Raw genomic sequence first — 22,863 nt, forward strand, 5'->3', positions numbered from 1 at the left:
TCTATCATCTTTTTCAATTCCTTCCATGATTCATTAAACACAACTATGTTATCTGTAAAGCTTAAGTTGTTAAGGTATTCCTCATTAATATCAATTCCTACATTTTCCCAATCTAGATTTAAAAAAAAAAAAATTCTAGGGATGTTGTGAATAAATTAAGACAGATGGGATCTCCCTGTCTAACTACATTCTCAATCGAAATTGTCTCACTGTATGTAGTTTCAGGATGGCTGTACTTACTGTATAGGTATATTCAAGTGTTCTCACTTAAGATTCTTCTATTCCTTGTTTTTGAAGAGCTTTCATTACTCCTGATGTTTTGACAGATTCAAAATCTGTCTCATGGACTATAAATGCTATACTTAGTGATTTGTCATACTATGGTGATTTTTCCTTTAGCTGGTTAATTACATGGATATGGTCAGTTGTTGAATACCCACTTCTAAGCCTGTCTGTTCTCTTGGTTGATTAAAGTCTAGCCGTCCTATTCGGCCAAATATGGTCTTTGTAAATATTTCATATATTACGGAGACTAAACTTATTGGGCGGTAATTTTTCAGATTATTATTATTATTAATTGCTAAGCTACAACCCTAGTTGGAAAAGCAGGATGCTATAAGCCCAGGGGGCCAAACAGGGAAAATAGCCCAGTGAGGAAAGGAAACAAAGTAAAATAAAATATTTCAAGGACAGTAACAGCATTAAAATAAATATCTCCTATATAAACTATAAATACTTTAACAAAATAAGAGGAAGAGAAATTAGATAGAATAGTGTGCCCGAGTGTACCCTCAGGCAAGAACTCTAACCCTAGACAGTGGAAAACCATGGTACAGAGGCTATGGCACTACCCAAGACTAGAGAACAATGGTTTGATTTTGGAGTGTCCTCCTAGAAGAGCTGCTTACCAAAGCTAAAGAGTCTCTTCTACCCTTACCAAGAGGAAAGTGGCCACTGAACAATTACAGTGCAGTAGTTAACCCCTTGGGCGAAGAAGAATTGCATGGTAATCTCAGTGTTGTCAGGTGTATGAAGACAGAGGAGAATCTGTAAAGAATAGGCCAGACTATTCGTTGTATGTGTAGGCAAAGTGAAAGAACCGTAACCAGAGAGAAGGATCCAATGTACTACTGTCTGGCCAGTCAAAGAACTCCATAACTCTTTAGTGGTAGTATTTCAACGGGCGGCTGGTGCCCCGGGCCAACCTACTACCTAACAAAAGCCATACAGCTATATCAAATAATGAGTCACAAAACAGATGTTCAAATCTTATTAATTCGAACTTGATTGGAGAGTCACCGTCCAAATTTGATTCAAACTAGAGGAATAGGTTCGAATCCTGACAGGGGTAGAAACCCTTATCATTAAATGAATTTCCCTTTAGGTATTCTTTCCAAGATCAAGTGAATTCAAAATTAATTCCGATCTGTGGATCAATATTAAAAAGAATAAAAGTAATGCGTGTAAGTGACCACGTTCCAATATGAAAGGTTTAAATGTCACTCATGATTGGCACAGGCAAGGGACAGGACAATGCCTTAGAGACAGGACAATGTCCTAGAAACTGACTATATATAAATATGACTCCCTCTTTATCAAGTTAGGTTCAGGGAGGACCAAGCCACCAAGTACCCAATTCACCGATTCAAGTCAGCAGAAGGCAACAGATTTACACAACAGTCACAAAAGGACAATCAATCAACCAGAAGACTGTTGTTAATGAACTGCTTGAGTGGCGCCTGAAGACGCTGGACACACGGAAGAATTCGAGGAACTTAAAGGCAGCGTCGTAAAACTATTTGGCCAACACTGAGCTTCGCGGTTTCTGATGTGACACGCACGAGGACGCCAGCAGACGATCTCTCAGCGGACACCCATCCAGCTCTTACAACCTGAGATTAATCACTACACATTGTTCATGCGTCTTCTGCTCCAACTTCCATGAATTTAGCTCCCTCCCCGCTCCTCCATTAGGAAATAAAGAACAGCATTCTGTGCTAAAATAGACGATTGCAGTGATGGTTTCACCCAACGGAAATGAGTAGTTAGCAAGCATTTTATAGCGTTGAATACCAATTAAGCAGAACTGTTTCCCCTGATAACAATGAAAATATTCTTAATGGTTAGGGTGGAAATAACTAATGTTTTGCCAAAGTAGTAGTAGTAGTAGTAGTAGTAGTAGTAGTAGTAGTATTGTCTATCATAATTACAAACCTGATGAAATGGAGATTATTCCAACGCTATTGGATATTCAGAAAATGCTAATTAAGTAAAAAATATATATGCATATGTATGTTCATGAGAGAGAGAGAGAGAGAGAGAGAGAGAGAGAGAGAGTTTAATTCTTTCGTTTTCCTGATCTTTTCACCTCGCAAGACAGTCAAAAACTTTACAGTACAAAGATGCTGAAGGCCCGTAATGGGTTTAAGATAAACAATAGAATACAACAAAACAGCTGAAGATAATCACGTTACTAATGTTTTATTTCATTCATTCATAAAAAAGGGAACGATCTCATTCAAGAATGGAGACTTAGAAAGTTGCCGAAAGCCACCGGGAACTCATCTCAATTACTTTGTAAATCAATTCGTCTTCCTCATTTTTCGAGATCCACGTGATGGTCCTCTCTCTCTCTCTCTCTCTCTCTCTCTCTCTCTCTCTCTCTCTCTCTCTCTCTCATGGACAGTGGGGTTTTTGTGATAGTGCGTATACACACCTGTGTGTGTATGTATGTATGTCATCCTCATCAGCCGTCATAAGTCCACTGCAGAACAAAGGTCTCAGACACGTCCTTCCACTTGCGTCTGTTTATGGTCTTTCTTTGCCAGACTACACCCACAAACTTTCTCAGTTCGTCAATCCATCGTCTTCTCTTCCTTCCCCTACAACTTTTACAATCGCTAAGGACCCATTCTGTTATTCTTAATGTCTGTCATTCTCATTCTATGTCTTGATCATGTCTATTTCTTTTTCTTAAATATTGTTACAATATCCTCTACTTTTATTTGCTTTCGTATCCAAGTTGCCTTTATTCTGTCTCTTAGTATTATTTATCCATCTATCTATCTATCTATATATATACAGTACAAATATATATATATATATATATATATATGTGTGTGTGTGTGTGTGTGTGTGCAGTATGTGTTGTATATACCCAAGAATAAGAACTGCATACAATAATCACATAAACTTCATATACAACCAAATAACCATCGTTGTAGAGCATATGTCTTTCCCTACATAATTTTCATATTAACATCAATGAATAAAAAATAACTCCAGCCACTACTTGTCCATTGCTATTATTAGTTCGGGACTCAAGATGTCCAACGTTACACAAAAGGCCAAAACAAAATCGAACGAGACGGAGAGTTGCGGCTGCACAAATTGGACATTTACCGCCCGATTTCAAAACAGGTGGGGACACCGCAGATCGAACATGGCAATCCGTTTTAAATAAATAAATGGCGGAGTATCTTTTGACATGGAGAAGGTTTATGATTATATATTTATGGAAGATTGGTTCAATTCAGTTGTTACGGTAAACTTAGGTTAATATGCCCTCTTGATTACGCATGTCTATTCGCGCACGCAAATCCCGATAATTTTCAAAATGCACCCACAAGATGACAGGCTAATAAGACGACTTAACCATAATCTGGTCTTCGTACTATCAAGATAAGCTACAGAAAATCTTATAAATAAGTGAACATTATTATAGTTTTTTAAAGCAAATACGTACACATGGTAGGGCTGGAGGAACAGGGTTAATTAGAAATAGATGAATGACGAATATAAAGAATATTAGAAAGACGAGTTGGCGATTTACAATATACAATCAGCATGGTTTGCAATTAACATCCAATAACAAAATATCAGCAATGCTTCATAAAAATCAAATATAACTAGAGAGGTAACAATTGCCTAACAAATACAGCATATTTTATATTTTGCACCAACCATCCGTTGAGATGATACCGCTAGAGTTATGGGGTCCTTTGACTGGCCAGACAGTACTACACTGGATCCTTCTCTATGGTTAGGGCTCATTTTCATTTTGCCTCCACATACACTGAATAGTCTGGCCCATTCTTTACATATTCTCCTCTGTCTCCATACACCTGACAACACCGAGATTACCAAACAATTCTTCTTTGCTCTACAGTAGAGGTTAACTACTGCAATATTATTGTTCAGTGGCTACTATCCTCTTGGTAAGGGTAGAAAAGACTCTTTAGCTATGGTAAGCATTTCTTCTAGGAGAAGGACACTCCAATATCAAACCACTGTTCTCTAGTCTTGGGTAGTGCCATAGCCTCTGTACCATGACCTTTCCCTGTCTTGGGGTAGAGTTCTCTTGCTTGAGGGTATACTAGGGCACACTATTCTATCTTATTTTTTCCCCTCTTGTTTTTTAAAGTTTTTATAGTTTATATGTGAAAGCTTTATTGTAATGTTGTTGCAGTTCTTAAAATATTTTATTTTAATTGTTAATAACTTCTCTTATAATTTCCTTATTTCATTTCCTCGCTGGGCTATTTTCCCTGTTGGAGCCCTGGGGCTTATAGCATTCTGCTTTTCCGACAAGGGTTGTAGCTTAGCAAGTAATAATGATAATAATAATAATAATAATAATAATAATAATAATAATAATAATAATAATAAATAATAATTTCACTCTATCTCCCTCCCCATGGAACCATGACAGGCCCATATTAATCTTTTCCAGAAATTGATCCCCAATAGATTTGCAAGAAATCATTCTGAAGTGGTGTAAGCAAAAAATGTGAAAAACGTCCATTGGGCATATATTATAGGCATTTCCATATCAAATTTCAGGTCATACCAGGGCATAGCAGCAAACAAAATCATCATCATCATCATCATTATTATTATTATTATTATTATTATTATTATTATTATTATTATTATTATTACTATTATTATTATTAATAATATTATTATTATTATTATTATTATTATTATTATTATCATTATTGCTAACATTATTATTATTATTATTATTATTATTATTATTATTATTATTATCTAAGCTACAACCCTATTTGGAAAAGCAGTTTGGTATAAGCACCAAGAAGAATAATGCTTTAAAAGACATAAGCATTTTTCCAATGACTTAACACCAAGAAGAAGAATACCTCAGAGAATAACTCAAAGAACACACGAAAAAGTCATTTATGATCCATTGGAGAGGAACTGGCAGGACTTGGATGAGCAGTTTATGATAAAGTTTTCCCACGGTGTTTAAGACGTCAAACTCGGGCGATTCTCCAAACGCCATAACATCGAAATTATCTCTATTTACTTTCGACGTGGACATCAAATACTTTAATCTCTTAAGTTATGATACAACCGTGTGTCATTTTTGTTATTATCCTCTTAAACAGAACTCCACAGTCTGTTGTTAGTCGTTTTTTTATTGCTAATTCATTTCGTATTCTTTTCCGTACTTTGACTTTGAATAACTTTGGGGATTTTGAAGGGAGGAACTTTGGGAGGTAATAGTCATGTGCTAAAGTACATCAGAAACACTACTTAGAATATAAGTAATGAATAAATAAAGTAAATAAAATAAATCAATATATAAAAGTCGATTAGCAAAGATCAATTTCACACAAATCTTGTCCAACACTAATCAACAAATGGATTAATAATAATAATAATCATAATAATAATAATAATAATAATAATAATAATAATAATAATAATAATAATAAACTAACGAATTTTTATCAATAATAATAATGATAGTAATAAAAATAATAATGATAATAAACTAATGAAATAATAATAATAATAATAATAATAATAATAATAATAATAAACTACCGAAATAATAATAATAATGATAATAATAATAATAATAATACTAATAATAATAAACTGACGAAATAATAATAATAATAATAATAATAATAATTATAATAATAATAATAATAATAATAATTTTCAACAAGAATATCATTAGTAAATTTCCTTGAATGAGACTTTTGAAATATACTTGAATCAAGTACATGATTATCAAAAGGATCACATGAGGGGTTTAGGCCTCTCTCTCTCTCTCTCTCTCTCTCTCTCTCTCTCTCTCTCTCTCTCTCTCTCTCTCTCTCTCTCTCTCTCTCTCTCTCTCCGGAATAATTTCAAAGAAAAAATATCATAATAAATTGCGGAAAGATTCTGAAATAGATTAATCAAACAACATTGATGTTAACAGTTGTCATAAAAAAACTTTTCAAATGAATAAATCAAATTTGTGCAAAGAAATGATAAAAAAAAAACAAGCAATAAATATATCCAGTTCTCTTACCTGTCATCTTCAACGAAAAGTATTATGAAAATGATTTATCCACTAATTATAAAAACCTGAAGTATCCCGGAAGTGTTACGAACACTTTAATGCAAGTTGAAGAGCACAAGAAGTGCCACTTGATACACTTCAAAACACTTAGACTCACCTGCACTCAAGGAGTGAAGCGACGAAGCGCTCTCCGATGGAAGCTGACTATAGGGCCGATTTGAGCCAACCCTTGGCGGAAGAGGCGGTGGCATGTAGGGCGAAGATACCGCTGGCAGATGCTGATAGACGGAATTCGAAGCGGACACGAACTGCTGCTGTTTCGATGTCGCTGGCAGGGACTGGTAGGGCGACGACGAAGACGATGTCGCAGAGGCGTGAAGATGCGACGATGAGTTGGAGGAGGACGTCGCGGGGACATGAGGGTGCGACGATCGGTCGTTGGAGTGCTGGTGGTGAGGGACGTGGCTGGGTGCGGTCAGGTGGAGGTACTGGTAGGGCGATTTGAGACCCATGTTCAACCCGTTTATGGCGGACACTGTCATATTGGTGCCATTTACCCCGGGGATCGTCACCGTGGATTCGATGACAGTGGAAGAACTACCGCTGTCGGAACTGTTATTCTGCAGGAGGCCGCCTCCTCCGCCCATGGAGGAGGTAGAGAGGGACCCGTTTTGCATTTGGGCGTTGTTCTCGACACCGCCCGTGGATGCGGCGATGCTGTTTAGGCTGGTTATTCCATTACCGATGCCGTTGATGACAGCGCTGTTCTGATTAGCTGCGGCGGCAGCGGCATTTTTCTGGAAAATAGCGCGAATACAAGAAAGATGAAAAATATTTCATTTCAAAGAAATAAAAAGATATATATATATATATGCATAAAACAATGAAATATAAATTTTACCAATTATTGATTACTCATCTTAAACCAAGATGAAGATGGCTATTGTAAACATAGTTTAAAACTTAAAAAAGTTAAATAAATTTATATATTCTATAATCAGCATCAATTCCTGACTATAACCAGCGATATTAGTTCTTCTTAGCGCCTTCAGAACATTTTATTTTACTAAGGAGTCTTTAATAAGAAATTATTACATTGGGCTTATAAAAATGTATCATATTATGTTAAGCACAAAACATTTTCAAACCTGATAGATCAAATCTTTGCACTCATATATACAAGCTTCAATTGTTTTTTTGTTTTTTACACGAACATCAACCAAGAGTGAGACATTTGATGGGTGTCATTTTCATATTGAAGAATACGAGACGGCAAGATAGGCTACTGAGCAATATTATAAAATATACCGAAATAACTTAATAAAACTCCATTTTTACATACACAAACACAAACACACATATATATATATATGTACATATATATATATATATATATATATATATATATATATATATATATATATATATATATATGGCTTTATTTGAGTCGGAGGTGACTAACTGAGATGATGATAATAATAATAATAATAATAATAATAATAATAATAATAATAATAATAATAATAATAATAGAATTGCGATACAATCTACGGTATTACTATCCAAATTTAATCAGAGAACCTGGAGTGGCAAGTATCTGTATTTATCCCATCAATAATTCGTCAACTATCATTGCTGATAATGACAGTAGAATCTGTAAACCCACCAATTTGAAACATGTTTTCATGGTATTTTTGTATTAAGCAACATTGCTTTCACTGCGGATATTTCACCATGCCATTTACAATACATTTTGATAGGCAAGAACTGTTGTAACTAATATAATAAAACAAGAGAAGGAGGAAATAACACTAACTCTTAGAATGGGAATAATCATGGAAAATACATTATTATTAACAACAGTTAAAATTTAGTTAGCAAACATCCGGTTAATCTTGGAACACCGAGAAAGGGAGGGAATTCCTGGATTAACATAGGAAGAGTTTTAATTACTTTTTTTTGTAGAATATAACTCTTATAATGGCGTGTGTATGAGAGAGAGAGAGAGAGAGAGAGAGAGAGAGAGAGAGAGAGAGAGATGCTAAAATGATTAAAAAAGAGTAAATTTCTTTTCTGGAAGCAACAATGTCTTGAAAAAAAATATAATCATGATAGATTAGATTTTATTTAGTTATTTGGCCTATAAAGTACAGGACAGGGGCCTGTGAGGCCATTCGGCACTCTATTTCATCTAAGGTTGTTGTAGCCTATTGGAAACGCCCCTGCCATGCAATCTGTTGGACAGGAATTCGAGACCAACTCAAGCTCTGTAGTTTCTAGTAGTGTCTGCAACTTCACCATCCTTCTGTCATTGTGAGATGGAGATGAGGTTTGGGGAGCCTATAGGTCTGTCTACCTGTTGAGTCATCAGCAGCCATTGCCTGACCCTCCTTGGGCGCTGATCACATTGTCTTGTCCGTTGCCTCTGCCATTCATAAGCGATTTTTTAACCTTAAAAACAACTAGAGTTACACCATTATGTAAAAGTTAAAGAAGAAGGCCAGCAAGATAGATGAAAAGAAGCGAGAACGGAGGTAAAGTGGAATGATATGGAGGAAGGTTGTGTTGGCCTGTTGGTAACGTCCTTGCCAAGTGATTGCCAGACTCGGGTTCGAGTCCCGCACAAACTCGTTAGTTTCTCTGGTTTGCTGCAACCTCCCCCTCCTTGTGAGCTAAGAATGGGTGGTTTGATGGAGCCTGTAGTCATCAGTAGCCCTTCCCTGGCCCTCCCTGTTCCCAGCTTGGATGGAGAGAGGGCTTGGGCGCTGATTATAGGACGTTGTCCTGTTTGATAAGGAAATGTTACTGTCCCTTGGCTCTGCCATTCATGAGCGGTCTTTAAACCTTTAAACATAGATGGAGAAAGAAATAAAATTGCAAAGACACTTAAAGTAATGCCTACAGTACACGTGTGAGGAGCACTGACGGCGCTACCCTCCTACGGGGAATAATCCAATATTTACTGTAAGAGTTTACCTTCAAAGGAATATTGAAAGATACACTCCCCCCCCCCCACAACCCTGTGTATTGCATAACAGCCAATGGTAATTTCACCATTGAGAATGTATGTAAGCATTAATATAAAATTCAGATTACGGGAGAGATTTGATTGACACTTTATTATTATTATTATTATTATTATTATTATTATTATTATTATTATTATTATTATTATTATTATTATTATTATTAGGTAAGCTACAACCCTGGTTGGAAAAGCAAAATGCTATTCAACAGGGAAAATAGCCCAATGAGAAAAGGAAATAAGGAAATGAATAAACGAAAAGAAAAATAATGAAAAAATAAAATAAAATATTTCAAAAACAGTAACACCAAAACAGATATTTCATATATAAACTATGAAAAGACTCAAGTCAGCCTGTTCAACATAAAAAACATTTGCTGCAAGTTTGAACTTTTGAAGTTCCACTGATTCAACAACCCGATTAGGAAGATCATTCCACAACTTGGTCACAGCTGGAATAAAACTTCTAGAATACTGTGTAGCACTGAGCCTCATGATGGAAAAGGCCTGGCTATTAGAATTAACTTCCAGCCTACTATTACGAACAGGATGGAACTGTCCGAGAAGATCTAAATGCAACATGCGTAACGAACTACTTGAACGACGGTGCCAGAGATTAATATCTAGAGCTGGAATATGAAATTTAATAGACCGTAAGTTTCTGTCCAACAAATTAAGATGAAAATCAGCAGCTGAAGATCAAACAGGAGAACAATACTTGAAACACTGTAGAATGAAATTATTAAAACACTTCTTCAAAATAGATTGATCACCGAAAATCTTAAAAGACTTTCTCAATAAGCCAGTTTTTTTGTGCAATTGAAGAAGACACACCTAATGTGTTTCTCAAAAGTAAATTTGTTGTCGGGAATCACACCTAAAATTCCACAAGTCATACAGGGTTAAAGAAACATTATCAATGCTGAGATCTAGATGTTGAGGAGCCACCGTCCTTGACCTACTTACAATCCTACTTTGAGTTTTGTTAGGATTCAACTTCATACCCCATGATTTGCACCAAGCACTAATTTTAGCTAGATCTCTATTAAGGGATTCAGCAACCCCAGATCTACATTCAGGAGATGGAATTGATGCAAAGAGAGTAGCATCATCAGCATATCCAACATGCTTGTTTTCTAGACCAAACCACATGTCATGTGTATATAGTGCGAAAAGTAATAGGTCAAGAACACTATCCAAAAGAACACCAGATATCACATCCCTATACATATGGTGCCCATCAACAGCAAGTCTTTGCGATCTATTACTTAAAAATTCAATAAGAATGCTAAGAAACGACTCACCCACTCCCATCTGTTTGAGTTTGAAAACAAGGGCCTCATGATTAATACGGTCAAAGGCAGCACTAAAATCAAGGCCAATCATACGAACTTCCTGACCTCAATCAAGAGATTTCTGTTCAGCATTGGAGATTGTAAGAAGGGCATCACTTGTTCCAAGGCCTTTACGAAAACCAAATTGCAAACTAGGGAATAGATGATTACCTTCAGCAAACCTATTAAGACGTTTTGCCAAAAGACTTTAGATAATATGGGAGTTATGGAAATTGGGCAGTAATCAGTTGGACTTGAGCTACCACAAACACATTTACCCAGTGGAGTAACATTACCAATTCTCCAACAAGTGCTAAAAGCCCCTCTTCTTGCTAACTTGCGCAAAATGACAGATAACTTTGGAGATAAGAAATCTGCAGACTATAAAAAACAAAGGAAAAATACCATTTGGGTCGACATAAAAAAATCAACAGAGCTTTAATTTCAATAGATCGAAAAGCTAAACTAGTTAATTTAGACTCAGAAAATCAGGAATTAGGAGGACCAATTTTCTTATTACTCTGCTTACTGTCAAACACATCAGCCAATGGTGTGAAGAGAATCTCGGCCATGTGCAAAAGAGACGACGATCGCCATCTCTTGTTCGGTCATTCGGACAAATCAAGATATCAAGTTGAAACGGTGTCGAGAACTGTGTCTTGGGTTGTGAAGTTACAAAGGTGTCTAATGGCCAGCAGTTGTGTGAACAGATGGCATGGCACGGTAACGTGAGCAAGGTCAGGGATCGATGAAAGCAGGGAGAGGGGAGGGGCAAAGCCCCTAAAGTGAATGGCAAGGAAAAGTCAGGTCGGTGAAGGGTGGGGGCGATTCTTTACCTGTTATTAAATTGATGAGGGTGACTTATGAAATAATCTTTCCACTACATTTACTTTCACTCGTGGGCTATTATACGTCGCCTTTGTTACGCTTGGATGTAATATCACTCGATTGGTCTTCTGAGTGTTCAATCGACATGGAATTGGAATGGGATTATTATCAGAGATAATTAAACCATTCCTGACCTCCCATATTTTTACCCTAAAAAAATAAAAAGAAAAAAAAATCTAGATTAAAATTTATTTAATGAGCACACAACAACCCCTAATACTAATGGTACATCCAGAAAATAGTTTTTTTTTTCGTCAAAACCACCAACTTACCCACCTTTTGCCCCACTTGAGCCCCGTATAATAAATACCAAAAAGGACCGTGGGAACTAAATCTTTGCCTCCTCGCTACAAGTCCTTTGATGGTCTACGATTATGCCACGGAGCTTTGGAAAATTTTGTTTTAAAAAGCTTAATTTCATATAATCATTATTATTATTATTATTATTATTATTATTATTATTATTATTACAAGCTAAGCTGCAAACCTATAAAGATATGCAGGATGCTATAAGCACAAGGGCTCCAACTGAGAAAAATATCGCAGTGAGGTAACAACCAAATTAAAGCGTCTATTGAAAGAGCAATACACACTACAGCTACCATTTTTTCCCCTCTTCTCGCTATCCCTACACCTTATCTATGACCCACACCAGTTGAATGAGACCTATTTCTTCTTCACCCAAGGGGTTAACTACTACGCTGTAATTTTCCAGAGGCCACCTTCCTCTTGGTGACGGTAGAAGAGACTCTTTAGCTATAGTAAGTAGCTCTTCTAGGAGAAGGATACTCCAAAATCAAACCATTGTTCTCTAGTCTTGGGTAGTGCCTTAGCCTCTGTACCACGGTTTTCCACTGTCTTGGGGTAGAGTTCTCTTGCTTGAGGGTACACTCGGGCACACTATTCTATCTAATGTTTCTCCCTCTTGTTTTGTTAAAGTTTTTATAGTTTATATAGGAAATATTTATTTCAATGTTATTGTTCTTAAAATATCTTTTTTTCATTGTTCCATTTCCTCACTGGGCTATTTTCCCTGCTGGAGCCCCTGGGCTTATAGCATCCTGCTTTTCCAGCTAGGGTTGTAGTTTAGCAAGTAATAACAATAATAATAGTGATAATAACTGCCCAATTCACTGCGTACGACAACGAGGACTTACTGTATCGTAGTGAAAGCTCCCAACCGGGTTCGATAACCGAACTGAGTTCGCTTAAATAGATTGAAAGGCTGATAGATAGATAGGTCTTCCACTGTCTTGGGTTGGAGTTCTCTTGCTTGAGGCTACACTCAAGTATACTATTCTATCCTATTTCTTTTCCTCTTGTTTTTAAAGGTTTTATATATTACATATGAAATATTTATTTTAATGTTGTTACTGTTCTTAGCATATTCTATTTTTATGGTTGATTAATTTTCTTGTAGTTTCCTTATTTCTTTTCCTCACTGGGTTATTTTCCCTGTTGGAACCATCGAGCTTATAGTATTCTGCTTTTTCAACTAGGATTGTAGCTTAGCAAGTAATAATAATAATAATAATAATAATAATATTAATAATAATAATAATAATAATAATAATATAATAATAATACCTTTGGAACGTTCGTTCAAAAATGTCTTATCCAATTTTTGGCTACAATTTCAAGGTAAAAATTTCAAGCAAGTAAACGGGCCTCATATATAACATTTTGCTTCATATCAAATAGAATCGATTTTATAATATAACAACAACAAATGCATCCGTTTCTAATCCACTGCAAGACAAATGTCTCAGACAAGTCCTTATTTATGCCTGAGGTTTGGCCAGGTTTCATTACCACGCTGTGTAGTGCGGAGTGGTGATGGTAAAAGATTTTCCTCTGATCGCTCACAGCAAACCAGCCTAGTACTGTATGGGTGGCTCTGACTTGTACAGCTTTGCTGATCATAGCGACATGCAAACCCTTTATCGACGTTAAGATATCACCACACAATCTATACTAATTTTATATAGTTGTGTATTTTTTTCTAATTTGAGATATTTTCATTATAAAATATTTTTAATTTAATTCATCTTCCAATTGTCGAACTCCAGTGAAAAAAAAACAACAACACATTGATAGATTAGATGTAACTAATGCATAAACCTTTATATTGGTTTGAGGACTATCAAGATAACTAAAAGTACCATGTTATAACATATAAATAAATCTTCAGGAAAGATATAGCGAACAAAAATACCAGAAGCTAAAACGAGAAAGAAATTAAAAGAAAATGTATAAGATAAATTCAGATATGTATTAACATGAAGATAAAAGAGGAAATCGCCAATTTTTAAAAGTATTTTCTCAAAGGTAATGTTGACATAAGATTTTAAAAATTGATATGATCAACCTCACAAAGAAGAGACGTTGAAAATAATAAAATAAATTATACGTCAACTGGATGATTTCCTTGTTTAACTAAGAATGATACGACGCACTGAAGCATTATGACGATTATGATGATTAAACCAGTGAAAGTTACCAATGAAGAAAAAGAAAGTGTTGCGGTAAATTCTCCGAGCTCTGTATGACGATCACATCATCACACTTATCATGGCGAAGTCTAATGACAGCTCTTTCCCGAAGCACTTAATATACTGTTCACACCCCTCCAGGCTGTGCGTAGTCTGCCGGACCAATTTTCGTTTCTTTATGACGTTTTTAGTCGCGTGTTTCTCGTTGTTGGTCACTTTGAACGCTTGCTTAAATCCTTCTGGCCTCGACCAAGGAATTTGGACGTGATAAAATTCGTGGACCTTTTTCATTAAGAAATATTTTCAATCCTTTTTTGAGATTGTTTCCAGAAGTAGACATATGCACAAATTCACACAATCACAGGTGAGACATTGATTTTTGGGAGACCCAGGATACATTTATTTTTGGGTGTCCAAGGAAATATAATTAGTTTAGGGTGCCTCAGGTGAGATGTTTATCATGGGTTGAGCCGGGGATATTTATTTTTTGGGTGGCATGAGTGGAATATTCCTCATTAGGTGGTCCAGGTGAGATGTTTAATTCTGGGTGACTCAGGCGATATATTAATTTTTGGATAATCTGCATGAGGTATTTTTGGGTGACCTGGGAGATATATTTCTTGGGGGGGGGGGATTAAAGTGAAAGATTTATTTTTGGGTGTCCAGGGAGATATATTCATTTTTAGGTTGACCCGAATGATATATTTATTTTGGGTTGACCCGGGATATTTATTTTTGGCTGATACGGGTGAGGTATTATTATTATTATTATTATTATTTACTAAGCTACAATCCTAGTTGTAAATGCAGGATGCTATAAGCTCAGGGGCCCCAACAGGGAAAATAGCCCAGTGAGGTAGGGAAACAAGGATAAATAAAATATCTTAAGAACAGTAACACCATTAAATTGAATATTTCCTATACAAACTATAAAAACTTTAATTAAACAAGAGGAAGAGAGTACCCTCAAGCAAGAGAACTCTACCCCAAGACCGCGGAAGACTATGGTACAGAGGTTATGGCACTATCCAAGACTAGAGAACAATGGTTTGATTTTGGAGTGGCCTTCTCCTAGAAGAGCTGCTTACCATAGCTAGCGAGTCTCTTCTACCCTTATCAAGAGGAAAGTAACCACTGAACAATTAACAGTGCAGTAGTTAACGCCTCAACTTAAGAAGAACTGTTTGGTAATCTGTGTTGTCAGGTGTGAGAGGACAGAGGAGAATGTGTAGAGAATAGGCCAGACTATTCGGTGTATGTGTAGACAAAGGGAAAGTGAACCGTAACCATAGAGAAGGATCCAATGTAGTACTGTCTGGCCAGTCAAAAGACCCCATAACTCTAGCGGTAGTAACTCAACGGCTGGCTTGTGCCCTGGCCAACTTACTACTTATAATTGGGTGGGCGAGGTGACATCTTGATTTTTGGGTGGCTCACGAGATTTATTAATTTTTGGATGAATTGCTTGAGATATTATTTGGTGACCTGGGAGGTTTATATATATATATATATATATATATATATATATATTGGGGGGGAGACCTAAGTGAGATATTTATTTTTGGGTGTCCAAAGAGATATTTTTATTTTTGGTTGACCCGAGTGATATATTCATTTTGGTGACCAAGTTTAAATATTTATTTAGTGAGATATTTATTTTTGGGTGTCCAGGGAGATACATATATTTATGAGATGACCCGAGTGATATATTTATTTTGGCTGACCAAGATGAGATATTTATACAAGGTGATAGTTATTGTGGGGGTGATCAACAATACGTCAGCGTTTTCGAAGTGCAAGCTTCGCCAAGTGCAATTTACTTTCCCTGGACAGGTGATTTGAATCCAGGAAATCATTCTGCATTCCCATTCCCATTCTGAAAGTTTCTGGAATTAATGCACACTGAGACATGATCCCGCATGACCTTCCAACTCCTGCCAAAGCCGTGAATTGCATGACAGAAAATATTCACATCAGGATGATCATTCGCAATTTGCCTGCAACATTTGCAAATGTAAACGCTGCCAGATGTTTCTTCAAGGACTACGTGGCATTTACTTCGTGAAAAATGGTCACTAAAGAAACATGATGAACGTGTAAGTCATTCTAATGGCCATAAACGCTACCGAGGACTGTGGTTTGGTCGTAAGTTATCGATGATACAGCATTTGCGTACGGAACGCAAATCGTCATGCAGACAATATACGCAATAATTCGCGATACCTGAAACTGTCCGTTTTCTGTAGACTGGCGTTATAATGTTCGTGGTCATTTTTTCGGGAAAATGGAACGCTCGTCAGACCCTTTTTAAGAAGCCATAGAAAATTAAATAAGAATAATTACTTGCAAGAGAGAGAGAGAGAGAGAGAGAGAGAGAGAGAGAGAGAGAGAGAGAGAGAGAGAGAGAGAGAGGAGAGAGAGAAATGGGCTTAAGAAAATGACACTGAAAACTTCCCTTATCAAATAACCTCTCACATTAGAAAAAGAGATATAAGAAATTTCTTTCGTTATCAACGTATAGATAAAACCCGCGCCCGTTTCGTGCTCAGCCACGAACACAGAAGTCAGAGTCACTCCGAAAGTAATTTGACGTGAACCTCATTATATCAAGAGATTACAATAAGCACATACAGTATACCTCAGGGGATATGTCACATGGGAACATACCGTGTGAAGACGGGTTTTGAAACGAGGGGGGGGGGGGGGAGATTGGTCGGCCTTTTTTTCTTTTTTTGTTCCGGACGTGATGTTGAAAGTATGTCACTGTTAATTAAGATAAGTTATCAATTATACCTTTCATTGAATACTTCTTAACAGGTAATAATTAACGTCCTTGACTTTTGCAAGACATTACATGTGACCTTTGCAATGCAATTAAGTATTAAAACATTCTCCGATACAGATGTTTTTAAATTTCGCAAGTTTTTGCAATGGCTATAGGTGTTACCAAATATATTTTGTGAAATATTAAGAAGAGAACCATTTTCAACGACAAACTTTTAGGATCAAACTAAAATATGAATATAAGATTAAACTTTAAATTTCTTTTTCCCCGACTTAATAAGATTGCTTCAAACGGCGAGGGGTAAAACTTTGTAATAACTACCCATTATATTGCTTAGAAAATTTTTTTCTTATAATATCTCTTGGGTCAGGGGTATTATGAGTGAAAGATTCTCAAATTAATGAAAATCTGATATTTTTCAATACCAAATCTTTTCTAAAAGATTTTGTATCAGTCGTAATTCCCATTGCATTTTGTTATTTGCATTATAATTCCCATATGTTCAATAAGTTTTGCTATCGTATTGTTTTGACCGGAAATTACACTGCACTGAGTCACTGTCACAATATCCTGGCTAGGAGGACAATGCAGGCAAGTTTCTAGTAGTGTCTGCAGCCTCACCAATCTTGGGAGCTACAGAGTGACCATATATACATATGATCAGCGCCCAAACTAGGATCAGGGAATGCCAGACAATGGCCACTGACGACTTAGCAGGTGGGCCTATATTCTCCCCCAATCCCACCCCCTAGCTCACAGTGATGGTGAGGTTGCAGACACTACAAGAAAATCCCGAGCTTGAGCGTGACTCGAACCCAGTCAGGTTAATCGCCAGGCAGGGACGTATCCAACAGGCCACCTTAAAATTTATTCTTTTAAGGAAATCGAGATAGTACTTAGGACATTCTTTCAGCAAAAAAACATGGAATTGATCATGGAGGGATTTATTTTAAATACAAAAATAGCCTCAAAACATATGAAAAAATATGAATCATAATGAAATAGGAACTCAATCCATTAACAAATATAATGGCGGTGGTCTATTTGGTAACGTCAAAGATTAGTGATCGCCAGATTAAGGTTAGAGTCCCGCCCATACTCGTTAGTTCCTTTGGTCACTGCAACCTCATCATCTTTCTGAGCCAAGAATCGAGGGTTTGGAGGAGCCTATAGGTCTACCTGCTGAATCATCAACAGCCATTGGCTGCCCCTCTCGGGTCCTAGCTTGGATGGAAAGGGGGGTTGGGCGCTGATCATATGTATATGTGGTCAGTCTCTAGTGCACTGTCCTGCTTGCTAGAGCAATGTCACTGTCCCTTGCCTCTGCCTCTGCCATTTATGAGTGGCCTTTAAACCTTTAAACATGAATGTCGTGAGAGTAATTCAGTTTAGACTTGAAATACAATTAGGTTCCTGTTTAATATGGATCTAATTAGGTCAAATATCTTGAAACATGTTCCCTTACAGAATAAATGAATGATTTAGGAATTAACCTCATTTATAAAATCCCCTTTCATTATTTATCATTATTAATATTAGAAGTAGTAGCAGTAGTTGATGTTGAGGTTGTTATAATCATAATAGTAGTAGTAATAGTAACATTAACATTATTATTACTACTATTGATATAAATATTATCACAGTTATTATTAATCATATCATCATCCTTATCATTATTCTTACCACCATTACTTTTATTAATGATATTACAATTACTATCACAATTAACATCATTATCAGTAACTATTTCTTTATTTCAGTAATATCATCACTTTCAAATCGGGAAAATCACTAAGAAGGAATCAAACCTCTTCTACAAAATGTCTGCAATTCATTACACATATAACGAGATACGTAGCCAGAATGACACACCCTTTCTCTAGTTAATAAAGTTTACTACTTAATAAAGCTCATTAGATAATAAAGCTCGCAACTTGATAAAGTTTACTATTCAATAAGCCTCACTACTTAATAAAGTTCACTAGCAAATAAAACTCACTAGTTAATAAAGCTCACCATTTAAAAAAGTATACAATTTAATACAGTTCACTACATAATAAAGTTCACTAGTTAATACAGCTCACTAATTAATAAAGTTCACTAGTTAATACAGCTCACTAATTAATAAAGCTCAGTACTTAATAAAATTAACTACTTGATAAATCTATCATTAACGTCGATGCTTAGTTTTGACAAAGCCCCCCACCCCCCCACCCCCCCGCCCAACAGTGAAAGTCCTGCAGGTTCTACTGGCCATCTCACCTTCAAGTGGAGTTCACAAAGCTATTACCTTGATAATATATTTAAATAGATAATGATGTGCTATTAAATGCTGCTATTATGTTTAAATAATTGATAATACGTTGGTCCTTTTCCTGTCAGTTTTAACGACAAATTACGTTATAGCACAAAATACATCTTTTAAAAAATGTCTAAATTAAAAAATGACAAGTTAATCAAAGTATAATACAAGGTCATTCCTAAACAGTCCATGGATTTTGATTGAATAAATCAGTAATTAATTCATTAATTACCTTTTTATTTCGAGGAAAAAGACGACTTAAATTACTGTTTTCTTAATATATATATATATATATATATATATATAATATATATATATATATATATATATATATACAAATATTTATAAAATAACAAATGTAGCCGTTTCTAGCCCAGTATTCATAACATTGTTGTTGGCCAATGCGAACTGGTGATGGTGGGAGACTTTTGTCTGATTACTCACAGCAAACCAACCTAGTATGGGTGGCCCTGACTAGTAAAGTTTTTGCTGATCACGGCAATGCGCAAACACTTGCACCTCGTTAAGGTATCCCTATTCAGCAAGTCCATATATATATATATATATATATATAATATATATATATGCCAGTATATAATATCAAGAAAAAACAAACCACGATAACTTTCCCTATCTTAACATCACATCCAAAGCAAGCAGGAAAGCGAAGTTATTTCCATTCAAAAGCATAAGGCACCTGTCCCTCAATCAAAGGAGCCCAGGTATTTACGGAGCAGCGCGAGACCAATTCCTCTAAAATCGTCTCGCTCTTGGGAAAGTGAAGGAACAGCCATGATTAGCGTGACTGGGTGTCCAGTAAATTCATCATTCGGGGTTGAAAGTATGAAGCTTTGAGAGAGAGAGAGAGAGAGAGAGAGAGAGAGAGAGAGACCTAAAAAACAGTTAGGCAAATATATATATCTCACGCTATACCAACGGTATCAGAAACAGGAAGTCGAGGCAGACATGTTTTTTGTTTCGTATAAAAAAAATGTTACAAGCTATATGAAGCATGTTCAGAGTCCAAAACAGGTTATCATTTCAAGATAAACGTGACATGGACCCCTTTCATTATCAAAGTACAATAGTTTTTCTTTGAACTGAGACCATACAGTAATGTGTAAACTTTAGCAGAGGTTACAACTTATAATTGGCGGTTACTTCCGTAGATTTTCTCATTAGTATCTACGTTACCTCCATCGTACCGCATTTCCTGTCATGTAAATTTTCATTTCAATCTGTACGTGACTTTGTTTAACAATATGAATAGTGGAAAAACTTTCGTAGACTATTTACTTAAGTCTTGTGGAGAGAGAGAGAGAGAGAGAGAGAGAGAGAGAGAGAGAGAGGTTTTATTGGTTATAACTAAAACTTTGGTGAGAATAAAAGTATCTTTATTACGGTTTAGATTTTGAGAGAGAGAGAGAGAGAGAGAGAGAGAGAGAGAGAGAGAGGGGGGCAATGAATGATAAATTCCACAAAGAAAGTAACCAACGGAGTATATTGACCCACAAAAAAAAAATAGAAAAGTGAAAGAGAAATCAAAATAGAAAATATTTTGTCTCGCTTAGTTCTTATTTAATGATACTCATCTCTGCCATTCCTTACAAGTTCTCAATTATAATATTCGTATATTATTAGTAATTAATATTGCTTGAGAAACTTCATATGGAAGTGGTTGCCTTTTTTTTCTTTAGAATTCCAGTGTAGTGAAGGACGCCTTGTCGTGGGAAATGACCGTGAAATCTCTCTCTCTCTCTCTCTCTCTCTCTCTCTCTCTCTAAGCCTTAACCATAATAAAAAAATATTCTATCAATGTTACCAAAGTTTTTAGTTAAAACCAATAAAACCTCTCTCTCTCTCTCAAAACCCTCTCTCTCTCTCTCTCTCTCTCTCTCTCTCTCTCTCTCTCTCTCAAAATCTTAACCGTAATAAAAAATACTCTATCATTCCCCAGAGTTTTAAGTTAAAACCAATAAAACTCTCTCTCTCTCTCTCTCTCTCTCTCTCTCTCTCTCTCTCTCTCAAAATCTTAACCGTAATAAAAAAATACTCTATTATTCTCACTAAAGTTTTAGTTAAAAACCAATATAAACTCTCTCTCTCTCTCTCTCTCTCTCTCTCTCTCTCTCTCTCTCAACCGTAATATAAAACTATCATTCTCACCAAAGTTTTAGTTAAAACCAATAAAACTTCTCTCTCTCTCTCTCTCTCTCTCTCTCTCATCTCTCTTACATTTTAAGTCAATATAAAAAACCCTTACTCACCTCTATCTTTCCGGCAAGACGGCTGAACCACATTTATGTTTTTAGTCAGCATGCTGCTGCTGCTTCTTCTTCTTCTTCTTCGCTTCCGTCCGTCATACAACGCTCAGCTGGACATCTGTAACAAGTCATAAACATCCTGTCAACAAAAAGATTTAATTGGATTCATAAATTATGCACTGGGGCCTGGGAGGCCATTCCACGTCCACGTGCAACTGAGGAAAACACTTGCTGGTGCTATAACGAAGTAAATTCTAGAAGAGGTTGGAGACCAAGATTGGAGAAATGAAAAACAAATGATATCCAGTTGATGGATGTAAAGCAAAGCGCAGATTGGATCAAGAGGAACGCTTCAAAGGCCCTGATTAATGCCTTCAGTGATTCATATGATGTGCACTGTCGGCAGAAAACCATGTCGTGTAAATGAAGGAAATCAAGACAGGTATTTTTTTTTCTGATTCCTGTCACAAATTGGTCCTCAGTTTTAAGGATGCTGGGCCAAGAGGAACGCTTCAAAGGACCCTTGATTAATGCCTACAGTTATCCGTGTGATGTGGCACTGTGGGTAGAAAAACCATGCCGTGTAAAAGGAGAAATTAAGGACAAATTAAGAAAGGTAAATTTGTGTCAAAAATTGATTCTTCGATTTAAAAATCCCAGTCAAAGTGGTCAGGATATTCATAACTATTTGAAAGCAGCATATTGACCAATTCTTGATTCTCTCAATAAATAAAAAGATTTCAAAAATATGGAAACACTTTGATTGATGTGAATAATTAGATGAGTTATATTATTAGTTGCTTTTCTTTTATCGTTTGAAGGAGAAAAATAAAAACGAAAAAATATTTCTAGTATTTTAAGGTCGTGCAAAAACCAGGTAAAGAAGAATTAGAATGCGAAGAGGAGTAACGGGGAAAAAAGATTATTAAATTCTAACAAAGAATAAATACATATATATATATATATATATATATATATATCGTTTAAGGGATTAAAAATTGAACATTCGGAAGTTCAACGTAATAATAATAATAATAATAATAATAACAACAACAATAATAATATTGACAAGGTATAATGATAATAATAATAAACTATGGGGACAAAATGTTTAAATAAAACAATGATAATCATCACACTACTACTAATAATAACATAAGAATTAATATTGACAATTATTATAAGAATAATAATCCTATTAATCATAATAATAACAATAATAATTAACAAAAGTAGTAATATTCATAATAACCAAAATCGTTTTTTCAACAAACGTTCAAATTAAATTAAACTGAAAGCGTTAAGCTTCCTAACGGCTCCATAGACCTCCATAGATGCCACAAACAACACTTCCCCAGAGAAAATGAAAGGGACCATCGTTAGACTTCCTGAGAGAGAGAGAGAGAGAGAGAGAGAGAGAGAGAGAAGAGAGTACTAAAGGAAGCGGATAT

General features: G+C 35.8%; 1 protein-coding gene across 3 annotated transcripts in view; it reads right to left on the reverse strand.

Annotated features, from left to right (window-relative positions):
• LOC137620769 (serine-rich adhesin for platelets-like) overlaps positions 1-22,863 on the reverse strand; it is a 297,666-nt gene that overhangs the window by 57,933 nt on the left and 216,870 nt on the right. For all 3 annotated transcript variants that reach the window (XM_068351187.1, XM_068351188.1, XM_068351186.1), the window contains exons 2-3: positions 21,416-21,530; positions 6,480-7,119 (exon numbers count right to left, since the gene is read on the reverse strand). In XM_068351187.1, the coding sequence (XP_068207288.1) occupies positions 6,480-7,119; positions 21,416-21,448 (673 nt within the window). In that variant the 5' untranslated portion in view covers positions 21,449-21,530. The remainder of the gene's footprint in view (positions 1-6,479; positions 7,120-21,415; positions 21,531-22,863) is intronic.

The sequence above is a fragment of the Palaemon carinicauda genome, chromosome 27, assembly GCF_036898095.1.
Source record: "Palaemon carinicauda isolate YSFRI2023 chromosome 27, ASM3689809v2, whole genome shotgun sequence".
NCBI classification, from domain to species: Eukaryota; Metazoa; Arthropoda; class Malacostraca; order Decapoda; family Palaemonidae; genus Palaemon; species Palaemon carinicauda.